This window comes from Sebastes fasciatus, chromosome 18, assembly GCF_043250625.1.
Source record: "Sebastes fasciatus isolate fSebFas1 chromosome 18, fSebFas1.pri, whole genome shotgun sequence".
NCBI classification, from domain to species: Eukaryota; Metazoa; Chordata; class Actinopteri; order Perciformes; family Sebastidae; genus Sebastes; species Sebastes fasciatus.
Window position 1 is genome coordinate 27684164 of NC_133812.1, and position 23503 is coordinate 27707666.

A 23503-nucleotide genomic window follows, 5' to 3' on the forward strand; every position below is an offset into this window, starting at 1 on the left:
AACAGTTTGGTTCCTGTCGTGTGAGGAGAGCAACCATTTGGCCAAAACAGCCAGAACACCACAATCTAACAGATTCATTCATCAACAAGAGTCCTCAATACAAAAAACAGAAATCTCGCAAAATCTCTCGCCATCAAACGTGACTTTAGTGTAAACAAACATGGCGGACGACGGGCAGGGAAAATTAGTGATGGTAGTTTTTACTTTGTTCTGAAAATTTACAAAAGATGGATGATAATCAACAAGTTGCTCCTCCATCTCTGAGCTCCATCTCACTACTACTTTATGCTTCACGTTTAGAATTAGCTCATGCATTAGCCGCAGCCGCCATGACGACGGCGGTGGTTGTCCTTCCTTCTTCAGTCAGCTTGGTTCTCTATTGGCTATCGTTCTTTCCCACGTGACTGCATCATCGGCTGTCCTCGGGGTTCCCCACACACAACAGGTTATCCCATCAGAAATATTCAACATGTTTAATATTTATGATTTGAAATCGGTGCAGCCAGGATGGACTTCAGCCGATCGGGGATGTAACAAACACTCTTAACATACCTCACACCACAGGAACATCTGGAAAGATTCTCTTTAGGACTACCAAAACAATCAGGGCTTTGCTGACTAGGGGTGTAACGATTCATCTACTACATCGATTGATTTATATTCCTACGATCCAACTACATCGATAGGTGCTCGGCAAGTTGTCGGAACCAGGGAAATTCATACGTATCGTATCGTTGTAAAAACGTATCGGTATTGTCAGGACGGAGGAATCAGGCCCAAAATCAGCTTGATTCTTGTGTAGTGTGTGACCCGGCATTAGGTAGGAGTACCTAATAAACTGGAGATCTTGTTCATATTTTATCAGTTAATTAAAAACTACAAACTTTAAAAGGCCTGCAGATATATAATAATATATGAACAGACTCCATTAATAACCTAAACCTAACCTAAATAAGTGAAACATTCATTAGACATGAAAAATACATGTTTGTGGGATTAAGAGAGCGCACGCATAAACACACGCACGCACAGATGAAAGCAGCGGATGTGCGTCCTGTTGACATCCTGAGTGTGTGACAGTAATGAAGATCCCCGGAGCTTCAGTAAAACCTCTGTGTCGTCCTCTGCTTCCTTTAATTGGCTCTTAGTGATCATAAAGCGAGTCCAGCATCGCTGTGGGACTTCCCACCTCCTCAACCACTCTCCTCTCCCCCCCCCGCCTCAGGTCTCCTCGTCCCTTCCATAAAAACCTCCACCTGCTCTCGTTCACCTCCTCGGTCTGAACGCCTCTCTGGCCACCGTGTCGCCCGTCTGTTAAAGTCTGACCACATGGAGCAACCTTTCTTCACTCAAAATATGAAACATGCTGGAACTCAGAAATGACTCTACAAGATGAAACAAAAGATATCCTTTCACATATTTGTCAACTATGAAAATGACTTGGTTGCAGCTCCGTCACCAGTCTCTTGATAAAAGGCTCATTTGTTTGACCCCCACTGGGACAGTCCGAGCCCGTTCACCTCCTCTCATCTCATCTCATCTCATCTCATCTCGTCTCACCTCCCCTCCTCCTCCTCCTCCCCTCCTCTTCATCATAACAACTCTATTAAATCTAATTAGTTTGGCCCCTGTTGACAAGCAGCCTACGTTACGTAAATGTGAGTCAAGTGAGAGCTCAGGCCTCCCCAAAGCTCTGGGACTCCAAGCTTTAACCTAACATGCACTGGTAAGGACGGAGGAAGAATGTATGCAAACTGAATGTTAACTGTATTATTTCATACGGTGTCATTTGAAAGAAAAGCGCCTGTCTAATCTTCCAGAAAGTTTTTTGTCACACAGATTTTTAGATCAATCATGACAGTATATGTGCTGTTGTGAAAGAGACGCATAGTGTAAGAGAGTATAAACAGCGTGAGAGTCCGTTCATTGAGGTGGACGGGTCAAACTAACACAAGACGTTCGACCAGGAGACCGCTGTTCGCGTCTTGTGTGAAAGTAAAAGTAACGTTTAGGGATGCACCGATTTCAGAACAAGTACAAGTACTTACATTTGGGTACTCTCCGATACCGAGTACCGATACGAGTACTTCTCTGTGCCAAAAAGACCCTTGTTAACAGCCAGCTGGAGGGTGTGAGTGACACACGGCAGGCTGGGGAGTCCCGCATACGAGACGGTGCGCCGCTACCGGCTCTAGGTTGGCTTGGAAGGGAAGGGGCCCCCTGCTTCCAGTGCGACTGTCGACCGGGGCGGACTGTCCTCAGTGCGCCCCAACCACGTCGTGCCTCCAAGGCGGGGCTCGGCCCACGTAAAAGGTGCCAGGGGTCTGCGGCGATGTCTGCAACCCACCCGACCCGTCTTGAAACACGGACCAAGGAGTCTAACGCACGAGTGAGTCAGAGGGTGCAAGCAAAACCCTGTGGCGCAATGAAAGTGAGGGCCGTTGGAAACACGGCCACTGTTATAACCTTCCATCTTATCTCTCCACAGCAGGTTAGAAATCACCATGCAGCACAGTGTCAGAGATCATTAGAATAATCTATAACTTGTCGTTTGTCTGGTAACAAACCATCATTCGGAGTCCCTGTTTGAGTTGCCTTCATGCTCTATTGTACATCCGACCTCTAGGGGGCGTACTGATCCCCTCTGAGCTGCTGCTGGCGGTCGAAGTCTCTGAGGAAGGAAACCTCAAACCTCTGAGAAGACCCACCGACCAACAAATGTCCGGCCTTTTAGTGCGAGTGTATGGATTACAGTAGAGCCCGGCAGTAGAGCTCTAGGAAGAATAGAGCCATTCATCCATGTGGTTCAGTGGAAGAGGCGACATTACAGACCCGTCCATTTAAAAACACCTCTGGTCACTCCACTGATGTACGCTGATAGCAGTAATAAGGCCGTCAGCTGAACCGTGCCGCTCTACAGTCGGACATTAGTCTTCATGAAGCAGTTTATAAAACGTCACCTGACACTCTGTATGAACCAACATGAAATGAGATTCTCACCGACCCTACAGCCACTTTCTGTCCCACACTGCTCTTCATACTTATTCTAATAGTTTGTTCAAAGAGCTGGACAATTTATCAAACTCACTTTTAATACGACAGCACAAAACCTTGAATCTAGCAGCATCCTAACTGGACACAATGAGGCCATTTTACAGTCAATTGGTTCCCAAACTGGTTCTGTCAGGCCCACTTTCTGCAGGTGATGTAGAATGAATTTGCAATATTTTATATTTGAAACAAAGCTGAAACTTTAGTATTTAACATTTTAAGCTGGGTTTCCACCAAGAAAGTTCCCGGGACCTTTAGTCTGGAGCATGAGCAATGAGTCTAACTTTACTTTTAAAGTTATCAAACTAGAGAGATGCTCTCCTCTCGTCCTAAAATGGTCCTAAATCTTCCTTGTCTTATGGTGAAGCGGTACAGTTGATGCAGCGCCGCTGTGTGTGTGTGTTTGACCAATCACCAACGGTCATCCCTGCAAACTCCACCCCGTAAGTTCTGGTACTTTCAGAAAGTACTTGAGGGAAAAAAATGTCCCCAGAACTTAATTTAGACCCTGGTCTCTGCAGTCGAAACGCAATGAGTTCCTCAAAAGGTTCCTAGTTCCGGGGGAAAGTTCCCTCGGTGGAAACAGGGCTTTACTTAAAAGGAGAGAACCAAGTAATTTTCTCAGCAGTGGTATTACAAGTTGTCAGGTGTATCTTCTACAGGTATTTTGATCAGTCAGGACCGTTGATGGTTCGATGCTGACATTGTACTTATTGAGTACAGTGAAAGTAATTCAAATTAAATTAAATACACATTGACACCTGACAACATTTCCAATAAAAACGACAATATGTCCAGGTCGATATTTCGGAGGTTGCAGCAGGTTCAGTTTTAAATCTAGAGTGAAGATACTGGCGTCATATGAAACAAGAAAACCTGATGAATCCATCGGTACCAACTAGGTCATACTAGCTGGTCATGAAGGAGGTTAAATAACGCTCCAAACTAAATTTTGGCGAGAGAAAACTGTCATGTCCATTTTCTAAGGGGTCCCTTGACCTCTGACCTCCAGATGTGTGAATGTAAATGGGTTCTATGGGTACCCACGAGTCTCCCTTTGACAGACGTGCCCACTTTATGATAATCACATGCAGTTTGGGGCAAGTCATAGTCAAGTCAGCACACTGACACACTGACAGCTGTTGTTGCCTGTTGGGCTGCAGTTTGCCATGTTATGATGTGAGCATATTGTTTTATGCTAAATGCAGTACCTGTGAGGGTTTCTGGACAATATCTGTCATTGTTTTGTGTTGTTAATTGATTTACAATAATAAATATATACATACATTTACATAAAGCAGCATATTTGTCCACTCCCATGTTGATAAGAGGATTAAATACTTCACTAATCTCCCTTTAAGGTAACTTTTGAACAGATAAAAAATGTGTGATTAATTTTGATTAATCTATAATTAACTATGGACAATCACGTGATTAAATATTTGAATGGATCGACAGCCCTATTACAGGTATACTATTACTGTGATGGTGTGATTTTCTCCTCATCGCACACCTCTACCAGGTACAATTGGATCTCATCCACGGAGAAACAGGACTAAAGCAGGTCTAACTTACCGTCTCCAGCTGGTCCATCAGTCTGACCAGGAACTTTCGGCACTCCGGTGTTTTGCTGTCCAGCTTCATGCCGGTCTGCATGGCGTAGAGCCGACCTGCAGCAGAGGACAGGAGAGGGAGAGGTGAACACGATGAAACATCTTTTCTCTGCTCAGTAAAGTCCAGTTCCCCTACCGCCAACGTCAGGATGAATCTTTCAGCACACAGCAGCCGAGGATGTTTTCCTCTCCTCTGCAGCAGATCAAACACTAAAACACAGCGGAGCAGGAGGAAGGTCGAAGAGGTTTCCACCTGAGCCGGGACAGGCCCGATCGAACAGAGCTGTCAGAACTTCAACTCCCACAATCCCTCACCTGTCAATTAGCTCTGTGGGCACATTCTTCTCTACACATGATGGAACTCCTTTAACTTTCTAGCTAGAGGGCGGGAGCAGCAGCACAAAGCCTGGAGGGTCGACCCACAACCCCTCCGTCTCTGATTGGCTTCAGGCTGGCCCACACTAACAGATGTGTAAAATGTGAAACATGGCGGACGACGGGCAGAAAGAATTAGCGATGTTAGCTTTTGCACTTTGTACTGAAAATTGACAAAATCTTCCGGAGGGATTCAACTCGCTCCGTGGTGCCCTGTGACGGGCTCTCAGCTTGGAAAGGTCCAGGGTGAAGGCGGCTCGCCGTCAGTGCTTGAGCTTTGCAGCACCCCTCGTCCGGACCACGCCCAGACCTCGCCAAGACCTCGTCGCTTCCCCCCGGGGCCGTGGTGCTTGCTGTATGCGCCCTCTCTCCCTGCGAGGATGGACAGGGCTCCCGGCACCGTGAACTCAACCCAGTCTCACGGGAAGACATATAAATACCACGACATTACACGGATATTCCGCGTGTCATTTGTACGCCACGTAAACGTCCACTAACTTCAGTTCAGGCAAGAAAACCACTTAGTTAGGTCAAGGTAAGACGTCAAGGTTGAGCTTAAAATAAGTACGTAAACTAAGGAAAACACGTACGGAAACAACAACGGAAACCACGTCACAAACGTCAATAAAAAACAGTTCATTACCGTCACTAACGGAACTTACGAAAGAAAAAAATCCAGTTTTTCCTCGCCAAAAGTTAGCCTTGTCCTTCGTGACAAGCTAGTATGACATGGTTGTTACCGATGGATTCTTTAGGTGTTCTAGTTTCATATGATGCCAGTATCTTTACTCTAGCTTTAAAACAGAAAACGGTGTGGAGAGTTATTTCCTCTCACGCAGGCGCAGAACGTACGTGCTAACCGGCCGTTGGCTGTAGTCTCTGCGGTGTTCGAGTGCAACTTTTTGCCAAAACAAAGGCGACGTGAGGCGACACAATGGTCGGCCTCCATCGTCGCTAGTTGTCTGATGTCGGTTTGGTGTGTCTGGGTCTTAGGACTTGGTTTTAGAGGTGAGAGGTTAGAGGTTATAATTTGGGGGATGCGGTTTATCAGTGAGGGTCTTCACAAGTGTAGAAGTACAAAACCTTTAGTCTCGTCAAAGGTTTTGCTGTGCAACCATGCAAGAAAGATCTACTACACCGCTCCGACAGCATACATTATCAATGGTTCCTTGAGGTGGAATATAAAATACCAGTAGTACTACATCAGCATGTCAGCCGTGTACACATAAACACACACACACACGTGTGTTTGAAGCTCAGGAGAATCACAAGGTAAATGTACCCAGCTGCCAGCAAACAAACACTACAGGTTTCATCCACCTAATCCACAACAAGTGTGTATGTGTGTGTGCTGTATATGAGCAGTTGTGTGTGTGTGTGTGTGTGTGTGTGTGTGTGTGTGTGTGTGTGTGTGTGTGTGTGTGAGATGTACACCACACAGGCTGAACGTGCTTTGTGCAACAAAGCCAAGTCAGCACTGCAGTGTGAATGAGAGGCGAGGGGAACTGCCTCAGATGTTCTTCTGCTTGCAGTCGGTGAGGATGCCGGGAGGATTATCAGCCGACATGGAGACGGATTACATTACTTCAACAGTTTACTGCAAACGGGAGCAGCCAAAGATCTCTGCCTGGCCTGAACAGAAAACATTATTATGACATATAACATCAAACTTCCTCGGAAGTCCATCCCGGCCTCACCGATTTCAAACCGTAAATATTTAACATGTTCAATATTTGCGATGGGATAATCCTGCTGTGTGTGGGGGAATCCCGAGGACAGCCGATGACGCAGTCACGTGATTAAAAGAACGATAGCCAATAGAGAACCGAGCTGACTGAAGAAGGAAGGACAACCACCGCCGTCGTCATGGCGGCCGCGGCTAATGCTAACCGTGAAGCATAAAGTAGATGTGAGATGGAGCTCAGAAATGGAGGAGCAACTTGTTGATTAGTGTTTATATAACTTGTCTCAGTGACTTCATCCATCCATCCTTCCTCAATATTAGTACATCGTCTGCCATGTTTGTTTTCACTAAAGTCACGTTTGATCGTGAGATATTTTGTTTGTTTGTTTTATTGGATCTTTTAGGGAAATCTGCTGGGATCTCCTGCTTCCCCAGTTTCAGCAAATACCGTCTGAACTTGTTTACTACTTGCATGCTGCATGCTGGATGGAATGAACCAACAAAAATAAACACTAAATTGTAGATTTGACTGAAGTTGTACTGATGCAGTTCAGCTCCAAGCATCTTTAGCAGCAAGAAAAACTAAACACTAACATGTATTTTCACAGCCAGGCTTGTGGTGTGGTGGAGTCTGTTACCAGGCGACCGTCCACATTTCGTAGTACTCCACGCTGAGTACGGTAAGCCCTCTGTTTCCAGCTCATGTCTAGTGTTTGAGTCACTGTCCTGCACAGCATCAACAGAACAATGTCTCATTTCACAGGGCGGGATGGCGGGGCGTCACCGCCAAGCTGCTGAGGCCCGGACCGCTCAATGTTTCCTAAAAAGCAGCAGCAGCGTGACACACATGTAAGCATGTTGGAAGTTAACCAGTAGAGACAAACCAGCCAGCAAGTCCTCAGCTACTGGAGCACGTCGGCCAGTTAGCCAGTCATGGAGCGACAAAGACGCCCTTTGTGCTCCGACACCCATACAGCATTCACTGAGACAATGAACTGTAACACAGAGGGCTTTGACAGCAGAGAGGATGTAAGGCCAGGGAAAGTGAAAAAAAACTACAACCAAGCAGAGACTGGCCCACTTCCAGATGGGTTCCCCCAAAGCTGGAGCCCCCTGGTGGTCAGTAGAGGTACTGTACGGTGTGTGTGTGTGTGTGTGTGTGTGTGTGTGTGTGTGTGTGTGTGTGTGTGTGTTTTCACTGTAAACAAAGTGTTTAAGTTACTCATTTATGTTCAATATATTCCTTGATGACTGATCGATCACATTTGTTATGTCCCCGGTAGGGGAAACAAACATGTAGGGTGACTCCGCACTCAGGTAATTTGACTTGAGAAATGATTGTTTAATGTGAATAATTCTTGTGGTAAGCAGGCAATGTTTCTTCTGGTCCTCTGGTGTTCACGTCCATTACTATGAAGCAAACAGCACTCCAGTGTTTGGAACAGGTGACAATGACCATAATGAGCTTTCAGGCTGTTACTGACTGAGATTAGAGGCTCTTTCATGGTGCTTTCCAACTCTGCTGCACCTCTTTTCTGCCTGTCATGCACATAATTAAAGTGAATAAAAACTAAACTTTTACTACCAGTGTTGTTGCTACTTCCTATTCCATTTTATATCACTCATTAATCTAAGACAAGACGCTTCAGATGAACTGCTGTTGCTGCCAATGCACACAGAGAAGGAAAGTAAAGGCCAGGCCATTAAAGAGGCGTTATCAGTCACTATAAGCACCATAGATGTGAGTCAGTAGGGGCCTACTACGCCTACTACGTTGTACGTTAAAAGCAACACATTCTAACATGATGTAAAACTGAATAAAATGTCACGTTTTGAACACAAACAAAAATGCTTCTTTAGGTTTAGACAACAAAGCTACAACGTCTTTAGGTTTAGGCAACAAAGCTACAACTTCTTTAGGTTTAGACAACAAAACTACAACTTCTTTAGGTTTAGGTAACAAAACTACAACTTCTTTAGGTTTAGACAACAAAACTACAACTTCTTTAGGTTTAGGCAACAAAACTACAACTTCTTTAGGTTTAGGCAACAAAACTACAACTTCTTTAGGTTTAGGTAACAAAACTACAACTTCTTTAGGTTTAGACAACAAAACTACAACTTCGTTAGGTTTAGGCAACAAAACTACAACTTCTTTAGGTTTAGACAACAAAACTACAACTTCGTTAGGTTTAGGCAACAAAACTACAACTTCTTTAGGTTTAGACAACAAAGCTACAACTTCTTTAGGTTTAGGTAACAAAACTACAACTTCTTTAGGTTTAGGCAACAAAACTATCAGTCACAGATAGTTATTAACCCAGTTTGACTAATCTCTGTGGTTTTGGAAATGGAAAAACAAATGCACAAAAGACACTTTTAGCTGGGTTAGGGTTAGACATCATGGCTCAAGCTGCATGCTAACTCTGTCATGGACAGGAAAAGTTAACCGCAGCGCCGTCTAGCAACTGTTGTCAAAAAAGCACCAGAGTGTCGCCTCTTTGCTTCTATACTCTTTGCCCAAACTGTGACAGCGTTATTGCTCAGGAAAGATTAAATCTTTAAAGGAGGTTTATTTGTTTAGATCCTAACTCAACGTGACATCCAGTTTGGTGCTGTAAGGAAATACGTCTAGCAGAGAAGAATTAACACCCGTATAAAGAGTGCTGGCAGAGCGCCGCAGCCTCCACGCAGCTTTGACGTCGGTCATGAGGAATCTGTGCCAATCTGAGTCTGAGCCTCTCCGTCACAGAAATGACAAGGAGGATATTATGGAGGGTAGCTGTGTTATAGAGGAAGTAAATCACTGGCACAGACTCTCCGCTATAAAAGCTATAGAACAAGTGCTTTATTACTCCACAAAATGTTACCATTAGTATCTTCATAAACCACGTGGAGTCTGAATATGATCAATAAAACACACAAAAGTCAATGTGTCAAAAACTGGTCATGATACGATGAAACAAAATCCATGAAACTCACAGCTGGTTCATCATGTTTGCTTTCAAACTACTTTGTGACTGAATGAAACAAACTCTGGAGCTTGAAGTTGTCCACTGAACGTTGACCAGGATTGTCAACCTGCACTACTTTTTAAAGTGGGAAACAAATGTAATATTCGGTCAATAAAGACCCGTTTTCAATTCAAATTCCTCGTGAATACAAAGTAAAATGCATAAACCCTCAGCAGTATTGCAAGTCCTTTTAGTAAACTATCGTCCTTCACGTAAAATACAATGGAGGACGAAACCGGCCGTAATAAAAATAAATAAATGAATGACTCGATGAATGAATAAATATGTCATTAAATGTAGCAAAAATAATATTAAAAAATAAATATAGCCATTAATTAATTACTTATTAATTGAAAACGGTTGATCTGCACACCTGTACCGGTACGAGGCAGCGGTGGAGGAGCAGCAGCAGGCCAAAACATGCAGAAATAAATACATATATGCATAAATACATAAATAAATACACAAATTGAAAAATAAATATAAAATAAATAAAAAATAAAATAAATTAAAAAAATTAAAAATAAATTAAAAATAAATAAATAAAAAAATGTATAAAATTAAATACATGAATGAATTAAAAAAGGAAAGATGTGTGCTGGATTTATAACAAGACAAAACAGCGAAACAGAATGCCGATGATATTGTTTTCATAAGCCAAAATCGTAACTGTAATTGAAATTTGATTAATTGCACAGCCCTAATATCTCCTAAAATAAAGTCAAATAAAGTTATGTTAATGCCATTATGCACACTTGTACAGATACATGTAGAAAGAGAACAGAGTAAACAGGAGGAGTGTGTGTGAGACAGAGGTACAGTAGAGTACCTGTGTTCAGCCTCAGCTCATTTATAAAGTCAATGATCCAATCTGTGTGAAACAGCAGCTGTAACGCAGCCAAACTCTGTCAGCCGGGGAGCTGCCGCTGAATTACAACGCTTCATTACAGCTAAACAAATCACGGCTTTGACTCAACCCGCCATTGATCGTCCTGTTCTAGGGTGGAGGTGGGCTAAAATATTGGCCTGCATTAGGCTAATTTAGATAGACCTGCTGATGAAGGGCTGAGAGCCAGTGATGGATGAAACACATCAGCGGTCGGACGAAGACGATCAGCCTCTGAGTGTTTCTAATAGATGAGTGAAGTCTGTAATACTCTCAATTAATTAATGGGAAATGAAGAAGCACCGCAGTCAGCATAATGAGGTCTGAAAATAGTCTACAATAAACTCCAATTCTGTTTCATTATCTCAACAAATTAAAGAATAATAGTGTTTTCTTTTTGTCAATAATCCCATGTTCCATCCCTCTGACTTTCTCCATCTCACAAATATATAGTTTCATCAGTAATTTCCTAGAACAGCTGCTCACTGTAGTTTTTACCAAACAAACTCTAGTGTGGTTCTCTAGTGAGTATTAGTGGCAGCAGGACTGTGTGTGTGGGATTGAGTCAGAATAAACTACAGTGTGTGTGTTCATGGTTTTCACATATTGTTTTGGGATATTTTTCACTATTTATTTACTATATATTTTTCACATGTTTTTAAGATATTATTCATTAATGTTTTTCAAATATTTTACTAATAATTTTCGGACATTTCTCACAAATTTTCAAGACATTTTTCACGTTTTTCAGATATTTTTTACCAATATTTTTCGGACACTTTTAAAATATTTTTCACATGTTTTTCGGATATTTTTCACTTATATTTTTCAAATATCTTTTGGACATTTTTCACATATTTTTTAGAATTTGTTTCGATTGTTTTTCAGATATTTTTCAAATATTTTTGGACATTTTTAAATTTTTTCAGCTTTACAGATCTGTCGATTAAACCAACTAATCGATTAGTCGACTGAATCAGTGTTAGTCGACTAAGAACTTATTTGGTCATGGACAGACCTAATAATAAAGGCTTAAATATACAAACAAAAATATAGAATCACACTAGTCCCGTTAATTTACACACACACACACACACACACACACACACACACACACACACACACACACACACACACACACACACACACACACACACACACACACACACACACACACACACTTTCAGATTTCCAATCTGTTCAATCCAAACTCCTCTGCACGGGTCGGTTTGTTACCATCTGTTCAACCAATTAGAGATGGTCTTAAAATTGTTTTGGGTCTGAGAACATGTCGGAGGAGGAGGCTGTAATTACCACATTACACACACTGATTTATTATTGAATTCATGTTTTACAGTCTATTTCATTTTGTTGCATGATTTTTGACAAGATTTGCGTTTTACCCATCATGTTCCTGTTTCAGAAATGTTCCTATCTTAACTTCTTTCTGATGCATCAATGTGAGGAACTCCCTCTCTAACATCCTCCCTCAGTTTAAGCCTGCTGGTCTCATGATAATGAGGCCTCCCTCTCTCTGAGGCCCAGACACATGGTGCTGCTGACCTCCAGTGGTCTGGCTGGATCACTGGTCCACCTCAGCACACAGCACACACTGTGGCTGCATGCCAAACACTTCACATCCATCCTCTACCCTGCAAAGGTTCCTACTGCACACTGACCTGCTCTTAAACCACCTCTGAAATAAGTCTTCACTAGAAAAAAAGAAAAGAAAAAAAAAGACTTGGAAGTAATCCAAACCAATTCATGTACAAGTTTCTCAACCTTCCCAGAAGCCCCGTCAATCACCTCTATCGCAGAACATCGAACATCAATGAGAAAGAGCTTGTTCTTGCTTTGAGATAAAGTTAATCCGCTTATCTGGAGCGAACTGAGCCAACACAGTGTTCCCAGTGTAAGCAGCCTCTGCTCTTTCCCATTAAAACAGCCCAACTCCCTGGTCCCTGATTCAGATTTAATCCACTAAGAACCATATCAGAGGAGGAAAAAGACATTACAGTAGCAGCCACTCCATCTGACTGACGGCTGATCTCTAGGAATTCACTGAAAAACACATTTACAGTTACAAAGGTTCACTTTATTTAAAGACATTTCAAGATTTGGAAAAAAAACTAACCGTTCAAAATGTAAATGGTCTGATGTTTTCAGGAAACCAGGAAAAAAATGGATTCAGCTATGTTTCGCAATTTTTTTTTCAAGATGAACAAACCGAATAAAATTGCAGAGGCAAGTGAAAATTGCAAATATAGTTGCAATTTTATTATTTTTTGGCAAGTTGTGAGAATAAAACCGCACTGTTTTGAGTGTTTTACATAACCTTACCACAAAGGTTCAGCATTAGATATATATATATATATATAGTATATACAAAATCCATATATGGAAATAAGATTGATTGGATTATTTTCACCAGAAGTATAAAACATTACGTACATTAATTTAGATATTTTCCAAAGTAAAAGTCCCTAACTTTTTCCCCCATGGTCTAGTGTTAATAAAAATCGCTATAAATTGCAATACATGTCAAATTGGCACCAAGTATCGTAGTATTGAATCAGGAGATAAGTGCATCGTCCCAGGCATAATTTTTAGTAAAAGACTGAGAATACAGACACTACAGGACAGTTATTTTAGATTGAGCCGACTACATCCTGGGCAGAAATGACCACCAACCTGTTCAATTTAACTACAGGCTGGAAATAAAATCTAATCTAATGAGATTGGAAAGTGTCCAACCATCAATTTGGAAGTCTCTCTGCAAACATTAAAATTAAATGGATGGATTTTGCGACCTGCCTCTCACCACGATGCCAAGAATCACTTCCTATTTACAGCAACCACTTCAGAATAAACCAAAAACCCCAAAGCAGTGAACCGCCTCTCAGCGGGTGTTTGCTTTTAACCTCCAGGAAATGATTTGTGGAGAAAAACACAACTTCCCTGCCAAGTCCTCTTCATTTTATATGTTGCTTTCGAGTCTAAAGTGTCAAATTTGATCAATAAAATGTGACAAAATAAACAGCACAGCTTGCTCAGCTGACACATTGGTTCCAAGCAGGTTATACATTCTCATACGCTTGTCATGATGGTCTATTTCACCAGCAACAGATTAAATATATATGTGTTTAAGCATGCTGTTAGCACACAGTCAGAAATCCACCACTGCCACAGGAAAAACTGTAAGTATGTCCTGACGCACACAGAAACAAAAATGATCATTCACCTCAAAAAGAACAGAAAAAGAAGTTATCTGTCGACACTCAGTCAGCTTGGCTTGATTCAACACAGAAAATGATATTTCCATGCATATCCACACATACATCATCACCACTCTCATCTCAGTCCAATCCACTTCCCAGCAGGCACTCTGCCTCTCCTTCACTCCTTCACTCTCACCCTCGGTCATCTGCAGCCAATCAGGGATCAGTAATGAGCCGTGCTGAGGCTGTGATTGGTTGTATTTCCACAGCACGGCTAGATGAGGCTTCTCAGGGATCAAAAACTCATAAATGACCACGAGCTGGAAAGTCAAGATGAACAAACCGCAGATAGAAATAACACACAGCTTATTCTTATTTAAACCAAATACAGAAGGTTCAGATTCAAAAGTAATTAAATGATAAACTTAAATCAGTGATTCTCAAAGTGGGATCTCATTTAAATTATCTTGATATCATTTCATATATATGAATAATATTTTAATTTCTAAATCTACAGTATAATCAGCCCAGTCACCAGGAAACAATGTTAGCATTGTACCTTTCTGAAAACGCGGATATGTTGAATGTGGACGCTTTTGCATTCCATCAGAGTAAGTGACAACAAGCGAACATTATTGAAAGTTACGTGGTAAAAAAATTAGTATAACAAGCACGAAAGTCTACAAAGGGCGGGAGGGAGATGTGATGGACGAGTCAAACAAACACAGGACTTTCACCCAAGATACCGCTGTTCCTGTGAAACCAAAAGTAAACGTTGACTGTGCTTTTTACGCAGCGCTGTTTTACGCAGCACTGTTTTACGCAACGCTGTTTTACGCAACGTTGTTTTATGCAGAATTGTTATGCTTGTTATGTAACGTTATGTAAGAAAGGCTAAGGGCGGTTGTTGTTTATTTACAGTAGTTATGTTGTTACGTTACGTAACGTTACATTACCTTATTTTTTATTAATTATTGTTTATTGACGTATATTTGTTTATGCGTTATTTAAAAAAAAATCATATTGTTTTTGCTAACCTTAACAAAGTAGTTTCGTTGCTTAAACCTGAGCAATTGTTTCATGTTAACCACGTGGCATTGTGCGTTTCTGGAGTCGCAATACTTAAAAATCGCAATACATATCAAATCAGCACCCAAGTATCGTTATAGTATCGAATCAGGAGACAGGCGCCCTAATGTCTAGGGCTTTTATTGTGAAAGGTAAGAATTTATTCGCAGAAATTACAAAATTACGTCGCTTTTTCGGCACATAATATTTGCGTCAAGTTGCCGCATCGCCCTGTTGGGGTTCATTTCACAATGAACAGCTCGCTGTTCATTACCCCTTACATGTCGCACCTGTTTTTTTCTTTTGGCAAAGTAACATGTTTGATAAAATAGGAGAAACTGGTAAAATGGTGCAGATGGTTTCTGGTCCTGCCTACAAACACCAAGAGTCACTCAGTGAGATCCCACATAATGGACTCATCCCAACTTGAAAATCAAAATGCCAAACTCTGATCAAGTAAAGACTTCTTACTTTCCCAGTATAAGAAAAGTTTCCCCTCAGCTGTCAGAAGAAACAGCCACATCAGACTGTCAGCGAGGTGGACACATGCTTTTGATCTGACAACTTTTTGGGGCTTGTTTTTTATGCTTTTCCATACCTCTTCATGTGCATCTCGCCTCCAGCAGCTTCCCCATGTCACAGCTCAACTAGGTCAGATGCAGACCCCTGCTGCACTGCTCTCTATATTATCACAAGTCATCTCTGATAGCTGCCCTACTTCACGGGAAACTAGGCTGTACTTACTGCATATATCATGTTCATACAAATTTAAATCTGTACATGTTCTACGGGGTGGATGTAAAGTTTATCTCAAAGGAAATCATTCAGAAACAGTAGCTTGTTTACCAACTATGCTGGGTAATATGGCTGTAAATGATATATGCTAATTCTGGTAAACGCTTATATACTGTATCTGTGTTTTCTTCCTTACTACTTTCACTGAACAGTTTCTTATTCTACCTTCTCTATTTTACTTATATCATATCATTTAATGTTTTTGTGCTGCATGGAGCGGCTAAAACTACACATCATCGCTCAATCTTGTAATTTACAGTCACAATAAAGCTGAACAAACCAGTCTTAATATTTCAGACAGGGACTGCATCACTGAAATTTCTGATGTTGGATAAAATCTGATTTATTTTCACAGGGTTTCTGCTCAGGATATTGTTTAGCGGAGGAGATAAGCCATCCAGGTGATGACTCACATCCCGTCTCCTGGTGACTTTAGTTAGCAGGTGGCATCCTAAACAATGGTCACTAACAAATATATGAAATGTCTTTCTCTCTTTTATATTTCATTATTTATTTCATGATGTTAGCAGAGGTGGTGAATTTATGTAAGGTAAGGCAGTCTCTATAAATAAAGGGGCTATAAAACTGTGATGAGGACAGCGATGCCAAGCAAAGTTTCACTAATTAAACTTATTTAATCAAGAGAAAGCTCCCCACCTATCTGTGGCTCTCAGCCTCAAGTTCCTACTGAAGACGTAGTAAATCTTGGCTCACGGGGGGAAAAAAGGTTTACAAGTATGTAGTTTCATTTTTTAAAAAAGGCTCAGTATTTTCTTAAAACAGCTGGTCACTGTAGTTTTAAACAAACATTAATCAAACAGAGGACATTCAACTCCTGGGGACTATTTTCAGAGGTGGATTAATATGCATGTAGTGAGGCAGCAGGACGGTGTATGTGGGAGTGAGTCAAAATAAACTGTGTGTTCATGGTGATGAAGGAACATGTCATTAATGGAGCTTTATAGACTGGTGCAGGGATGACGTCTTTTTGTAGGCCAACCAGGAAGTTAGCATCGTCCTGGTTCTCTTGAAAAAGAGCCAATGTGTATACAGTATATATGTATATACATATATGTAAAGAGAACGCAGCTGACGGGAGAGCTGGCCACGGACTTGGCGAAGTTAGAGGAAGTATACATGTGTGACTACGTCTGATATATTTGACTTCAGGACATCTCTGACTACATACATGCTGAAAATCAAACATTTTTACGGTATTATTTTAGATATTTTCCAAAGCAAAAGTCCCTAGAAGTGTAGGATTCAACTTTTTCCCATGACCTAGTGTTAAAACAAGTTAACAAAAATCACAATAAATCGTGATATCGAATCGCAATACATATCAAATCGGCACCCAAAGTATCATGACAGTATTGAATTGGGAGATAAGTGTATTGTCCCAGCCCTACTATAAAATACCAGATTTAAACAACTCCAGTTACTGTGAAAACACTGCGTGCTATACAAACATATTAGTCACAATGCAATAGCCTCGCTCCATAACACAGCATGAAGTGATCTTGCAGGTCAGTCGGGTGGAGCTCATTCTTTAGAGCTGAGCCAGCATGACTCTGAGACTCATGACTGTCTGTTACAAACAAGCTGAACCAGAAATCTACACTAGCCACTATCTTCTGGCCTTGTCTATCTGCTAACTGATCTTTTACTGAAGTAAAATTACTAATAATACTACACTGTGAAAATACCCTACTACTAGTAAAAAAAAGTCTTGAATTAAATTGCTGTCAGTAAAATGTTCTCTGTCAGTGTTTTACTACTATATCTGATTTTTCTGGATTAATATTACTGCTGCATTAATGTGTATGTTGCATTTTCACTCCTTTATATCATATTGGCTATAGTTAATCTACAGCAATGCATCATGGTCTATAAGATCATTATGTGTTTGTAGCGTCGCTGTCCTGAGAGAACCACGTATCTCTAAAAATACATTAATATTATTAATATATAATAATGAGTACAGCTGCCATGATGAGGAGACGTTAGCATAACTATAATAATATAATATTGTAATATAATATAATAATGTAATAATATAATAACTATAATAATATAACAATATAATAATATAATAATGTAATAACTATAATAATATAATAATGTAATAATGTAATAATATAATAATGAGTACAGCTGCCATGAGGAGGAGACGTTAGCATAACTATAATAATGTAATAATATAATAATGTAATAATATAATAATGAGTACAGCTGCCATGAGGAGACGTTAGCATAACTATAATATAATAACTATAATAATGTAATAATATAATAACTATAATAATATAATAATGAGTACAGCTGCCATGATGAGGAGACGTTATCATAATAATGTAATAATATAATAATGTAATAATGTAATAATATAAAATTATAATAATAATATAATAATGTAGTAATATAATAATGTAATAATGTAATAATATAATAATGTAATAATGTAATAATATAATAATGTAATAATGTAATAATGTAATAATATAATAATATAATAATGTAGTAATATAATAATGTAATAACATAATATAATAATGTAATAACATAATATAATAACATAATAATGTAGTAATATAATAATATAATAATATAATAATGTAATAACATAATAATATAATAATATAATAATGTAGTAATATAATAATATAATAATGTAATAATGTAATAATATAATAATGTAATAATGTAATAATGTAATAATATAATAATGTAATAACATAATAATGTAATAATATAATAATGTAGTAATATAATAATATAATAATGTAATAATGTAATAATATAATAATGTAATAACATAATAATATAATAATGTAGTAATATAATAATATAATAATGTAATAATATAATAATATAATAATGTAGTAATATAATAATATAATAATGTAATAATATAATAATATAATAATGTAGTAATATAATAATATAATAATGTAATAATGTAGTAATATAATAATATAATAATATAATAATGAGTACAGCTCGTTAGCCAGCTGATGAAGTGTGAACAGTCAGAGCTAACAGAGCAGAGCAGCTAAGATTAGAGAGCAGACTGATTTAATCCAGCAGCTCAGAGGTTCATTAATAATATGAATCAGTATGTAACTAGTTAAAGTGTAAAGTCCCAGTTCAACACCCAGTCAGAGGCTATAAAGCTCCCTCAGCTCTCAGATGACGGCTCAGGTCAACAGAGATGTGATGCTAACAGCAGCTGCGGCTAACATTAGTTAGCTAGCAGAGTAACTTACAGTAGTAAGCGACGACCGGGTCTCGTTTCTCGTGTTCCTGAGCGGTCCGCAGGTAGTGCTGGATGGCTTTGAGCTGAGGAGGTAGAGCCATGACTGATTAGAAACCCTCCAGGAGGCTAAAACACAGCAATGACAGAGAGAGAACTCAATCCTGTTGTTGTTGTTAGCAAGTCTTCCTCTCACTTCCGGGTCTGTCATCCAATAGGAGCGGCCGCAGACGCGGGACAGATGACGTCACCAGAGGTGGTGCACCTTTTATCCAGTAAAACATATTTGTTTTGTTTTTTTAATTGAACAAATTCAAATTTACAAACAACATGGCTCATAGATCTTTTATTATAGCTTTTTTTTAAATTTCTTTTATTGAACAAATTAAAATTTACAAAGAACATGGCTCATAGATCTTTTTATTTTAATTAAAAAATGTTATATATCTTTTTTTTTATTGAACAAATTCAAATTTACAGACAACATGGCTCATAGATCATTGCATTAGAGTAAAAGGACAAGGTGCATACAGAACAAGAACAAATAAAATATGTAAGACTATACATGAAAATAATAATAAATTAAATCAAGGGCTATAAGGGCTGTACCTTTAATTCAGATTCTTCTATTATACTAAGAAGTTTAAAAGCATTTTTGTTTTTCACGAATTTAAGGGCTTTTATGTAAGAAATGAAACACATTAAACCAGGTTTCACATCCATATACTTGGAATTGTGCAAATACAATTTTCCAAGAATGAGAATGTTATTCACCAGAAAGACATCTTTGTTATTGTCCATGACAAGACCATAAACACCATAAACAATGTCCTTTTGAGAGAAGTTTCCCAGATGAGAATATACAGATGTCTGCCTGAATATACCTGTATTCACCCTCTGTCTAAAACGCTCCGTTTTAGTGCATTTCAACGTAATTGCAACAGAATTGCGTTGCTAGGCAACAGTTTGGGTCCATGTTTACTTCCTGTCAGCTGATGTTATTTACATACACTGCAACAGGAAATAAACTGGGACACATTTAGAATGTTTACGTTTAAAACCGTGTAATGGTCTAAATATTGTTTATTTGTGACATCACAAATGGACAGAAAACGGCTTGTTTCAAATACATAATTTCTGAATACGATACTTTCACAGTATTTATAAAGCACTTAAACCTGCTTCATTATATAAAAGACATGAAAATCTTACTTTTTACAATATGGGACCTTTAATTTATTTATCAAGTTGACAGTGAAAATCATAATTCTCAATCTCCCTCCGACAATGCTCATTAAATATTTATATATAAAATATATTACATCTTTATATTAAAATAGAAATATTAAATTTGTGCATTTGAGTATTTATATATATATATATTATAAAATATATATATAAATAATTATAAAAATGTATAATAATAATAATATAAATTATAAGAAAATCGGTTAAAATATAAGGACAAAATAAAACATATATAAAATATGATATAAAATAAAAAATAATATATAATTGTGGTAGACAGGTGTAGAGTTATTGCAGAGTGACTACAGGATTCACTGGATTTGGCGCAGCTGATTGAGATGTTTTCATAGCTTGTTGTTATGTATACATAATGTGGGCTATGTGGGCTGTATTCTGTTAACGAAGAATAAAAGGATTCATGACAGTTATCAAAATATTACCAGGAAAATTAATTAATTTACTAATTTTATTAATTATATAATTATATTATAAATGTATAATACCAATACTATATGTACATTTTTTGTGGTATTTTTCTATAATATAATAACGACACAGTGGATGTCTTGGTTCTGTCACCCTTGTTCAATATTTGACATGCGTCTTCTTAAATTTAATTTCTGTAATGTTCAATTGTACAAAAATCAAGTTAAAGCAGCAAAGTCTAATTAGTTTAATTGCCAAACTAAATTAATTAAAATAGAAATAAAAAATAGACATAAAAGTAGAGAATAGAATTCAAAATATTCTTTGGATTTATTTGCATTTTCAAACAAACTATGTAATAATAATGATGTAAAACATTTGAGAGTGACTGCTTTGAGTGCAAATCCTGACCAAAAAAGGTAACTCCCACAGTAATATAATTTTTTATTTAAGCAAACTTGTATTCAGACTCACTCAGGATTGGACATATTCAAAAGTTCCACTCAGGATATTCAGGTTTGAGGTCAAACCATCTAATTGAGTTTGCAGTCAGGCATTCAAGCCAAAACATATTCACAATAAGCACAACAAAGACATTCTGTACGTGGCAGATCACAACAAGCACCGCAAATTCAATAAAAGGACATTTCCCAGAAAGTGGGTGGGCTTGGAGCGGAGAGAGTTTATGTCCCGCAGTAAAACGGAGATCTTCGATCTGTTGGGTTGAGCTTGTGGCTGAGTGAACCTGTGACCTAAGAGGAACAACAGAGGAAAGACTATAACACTCTGACGTTCTCTCATATATATATATATATATATATATATATATATATATATATATTATGTCTGCCAGTGTTTTCTTTGGTCCAAACCAGAGTGGAAAACTGTTGCATGTTGGTATGTGGTTCGTTTAGGTTCATACTGCCCAGTTTCTAGTGAACCATGGATTGGAAACAAACGTCACATGGGGTTGGGAAAGCAGCTGTGGTTAAGAGTTTGGGTCTGGAGTTTGGGAGAATCCATTAGCTTTGCTCCAAGCCCACCCACTCCTTTAGTGATTAATCTTTGCATTTCTTGGCTCCCACCATGCCAAAGTTTATCCCTTCCTTCAGTGATAGGATCAATGGAGCGGAGCCGCTGTTGGCCTCGCCCCACCAGAGCTGCTATATACAGTATAGTATATAAATATATATAGACAAAGAGAAGCTAAATCTGGATAAGGGTTTAGTTTCAGAACCCCAAATAATCAGGCAGATGAGGTGCAAGTAGTTTTTTTTTCAGCTGTGAATAGCGTCTGCAGCTCCACACCGATATATTCCCAACAGGCACAATCCAGGGCAAAAAAAACTATAAAGCGTTTAGTCATATAAAGATAATAATTGAATGCAACCTAGATGAATGTGCAAATTTTTTCTTATCTGGATTATTTTATTTAAAGGACCAGAGTCAAGGATTTTTAGGGCCAGAACCGGCCCGCTAAAGGGTCCAATCCGGCCCACTGGATGAGTCATTAATTCCAATTTTTCAATAAAATTGTATCCAGACTTCCTGTGAAGTCCTTGAGCACCGAGGGCTGTCCAAATCCACAATTAAGATCTTACTCATAATTATTAATGTCCTGAACATTAATAGTTCAGGACCCTTTACACCCTCTGTTTAATGAATATGCAAAACTCCCCTCGGGACGACGGTATGGGTACCCACAGCAAAGAGAAACATCTTTAAGAGATCTTTTTATTCTATCCTCTCTTCGTCATCTTACTTAACAAATGATCTCATTAGATATTAGAGACAGCTGCTGTTTCTTTTATGATGTCTATTTAAGATAATACAGTATGTATTAACTGTTCATATTTTAGCACTCTCATCCCAACCGTTTGGTCCACCATTACTGGTATTTATCATTGTATTTATTATTATTACTTATTTTATAATTATTTATTTATTTATTTATTTATTTATTTATTTATTTATTTATTGATTGATTGATTGATTGATTGATTGATTGATTGTTCGTGTGCCGTGTGAAACCAGAGGTCAAAGTTGATTTATTTGTCACGTAACTTCCGTATTTAAGTTACAGCACTTCTGGAGTTATTTTAACCTAAACCGCGACCTTTTACTAACTCTAAGTAGTTTTATTTTGAAAAGACTGGAACGGAAATTGACACGCGCGTCACGTGTTGCTGGATTTGTAGGAAAAAGCACAAAAAAAAATACGTTGTTGAAAGTCGTGCTGAGCGTCACGAAAAAAAGGGAAATTGGCGTCTATGTACACGAATCAAATAGATTAAAATTGGTGACTATTTCACAAACTTTGGTGAGACTGTGCTGTATAATCTGCAGTGTTAGAGAACTGAAGGTTGCGTATGAGTAAAACATTTGCAGTGTTAATGTGAAGGTTTATCAACCATCTTTCTCTCCGTTGTGTAAAGCAACAGACCCTGAACATGTTTTGCATAAACCTGCCAATACCACGAACCATTCAGAAGCAAGCTTTGAGATGGGTTACAGGGACAGGAACTAGCACTCATACCCATGGAAACGGACAAGGTTTTGAAGTCCCGTCGTGGCTCGGCACCCTCCCAGATTTAACATCGTGACGATGGTGAACATGACGTGGTTCCAGAGAGAGAGAGAATCCATGCTGTAAATGTCTGGAGGAGTGCCTCCTTCCTTTCACCTACTCTAACTTTGTGTCCTCTCTTTGCTTTCCATCACGCTTGTTTTGTATAATGCATGATATAAATTAATGTAACTTGATTGATGAAACCTGTCAGCTGTGTTTACTGATGAGCAGCAGCAGAAATAGAATAGATGTACCCATTGACTTTCTCCTGCTTCCCCAGAGATTCAACCTGTCTCTCTCTAT

At 38.8% G+C, this 23503-nt stretch overlaps 1 protein-coding gene across 1 annotated transcript in view; it reads right to left on the reverse strand.

Annotated features, from left to right (window-relative positions):
- The window catches only part of vta1 (vesicle (multivesicular body) trafficking 1), a 62042-nt gene extending 42873 nt beyond the window's left edge, over positions 1 to 19169 (reverse strand). The window contains exons 1-2 of the mRNA XM_074615021.1: positions 18971 to 19169; positions 4627 to 4721 (exon numbers count right to left, since the gene is read on the reverse strand). Coding sequence (XP_074471122.1) covers positions 4627 to 4721; positions 18971 to 19061 — 186 coding nt within the window. The 5' untranslated portion in view covers positions 19062 to 19169. The remainder of the gene's footprint in view (positions 1 to 4626; positions 4722 to 18970) is intronic.
- Positions 19170 to 23503: the final 4334 nt, after the last annotated feature.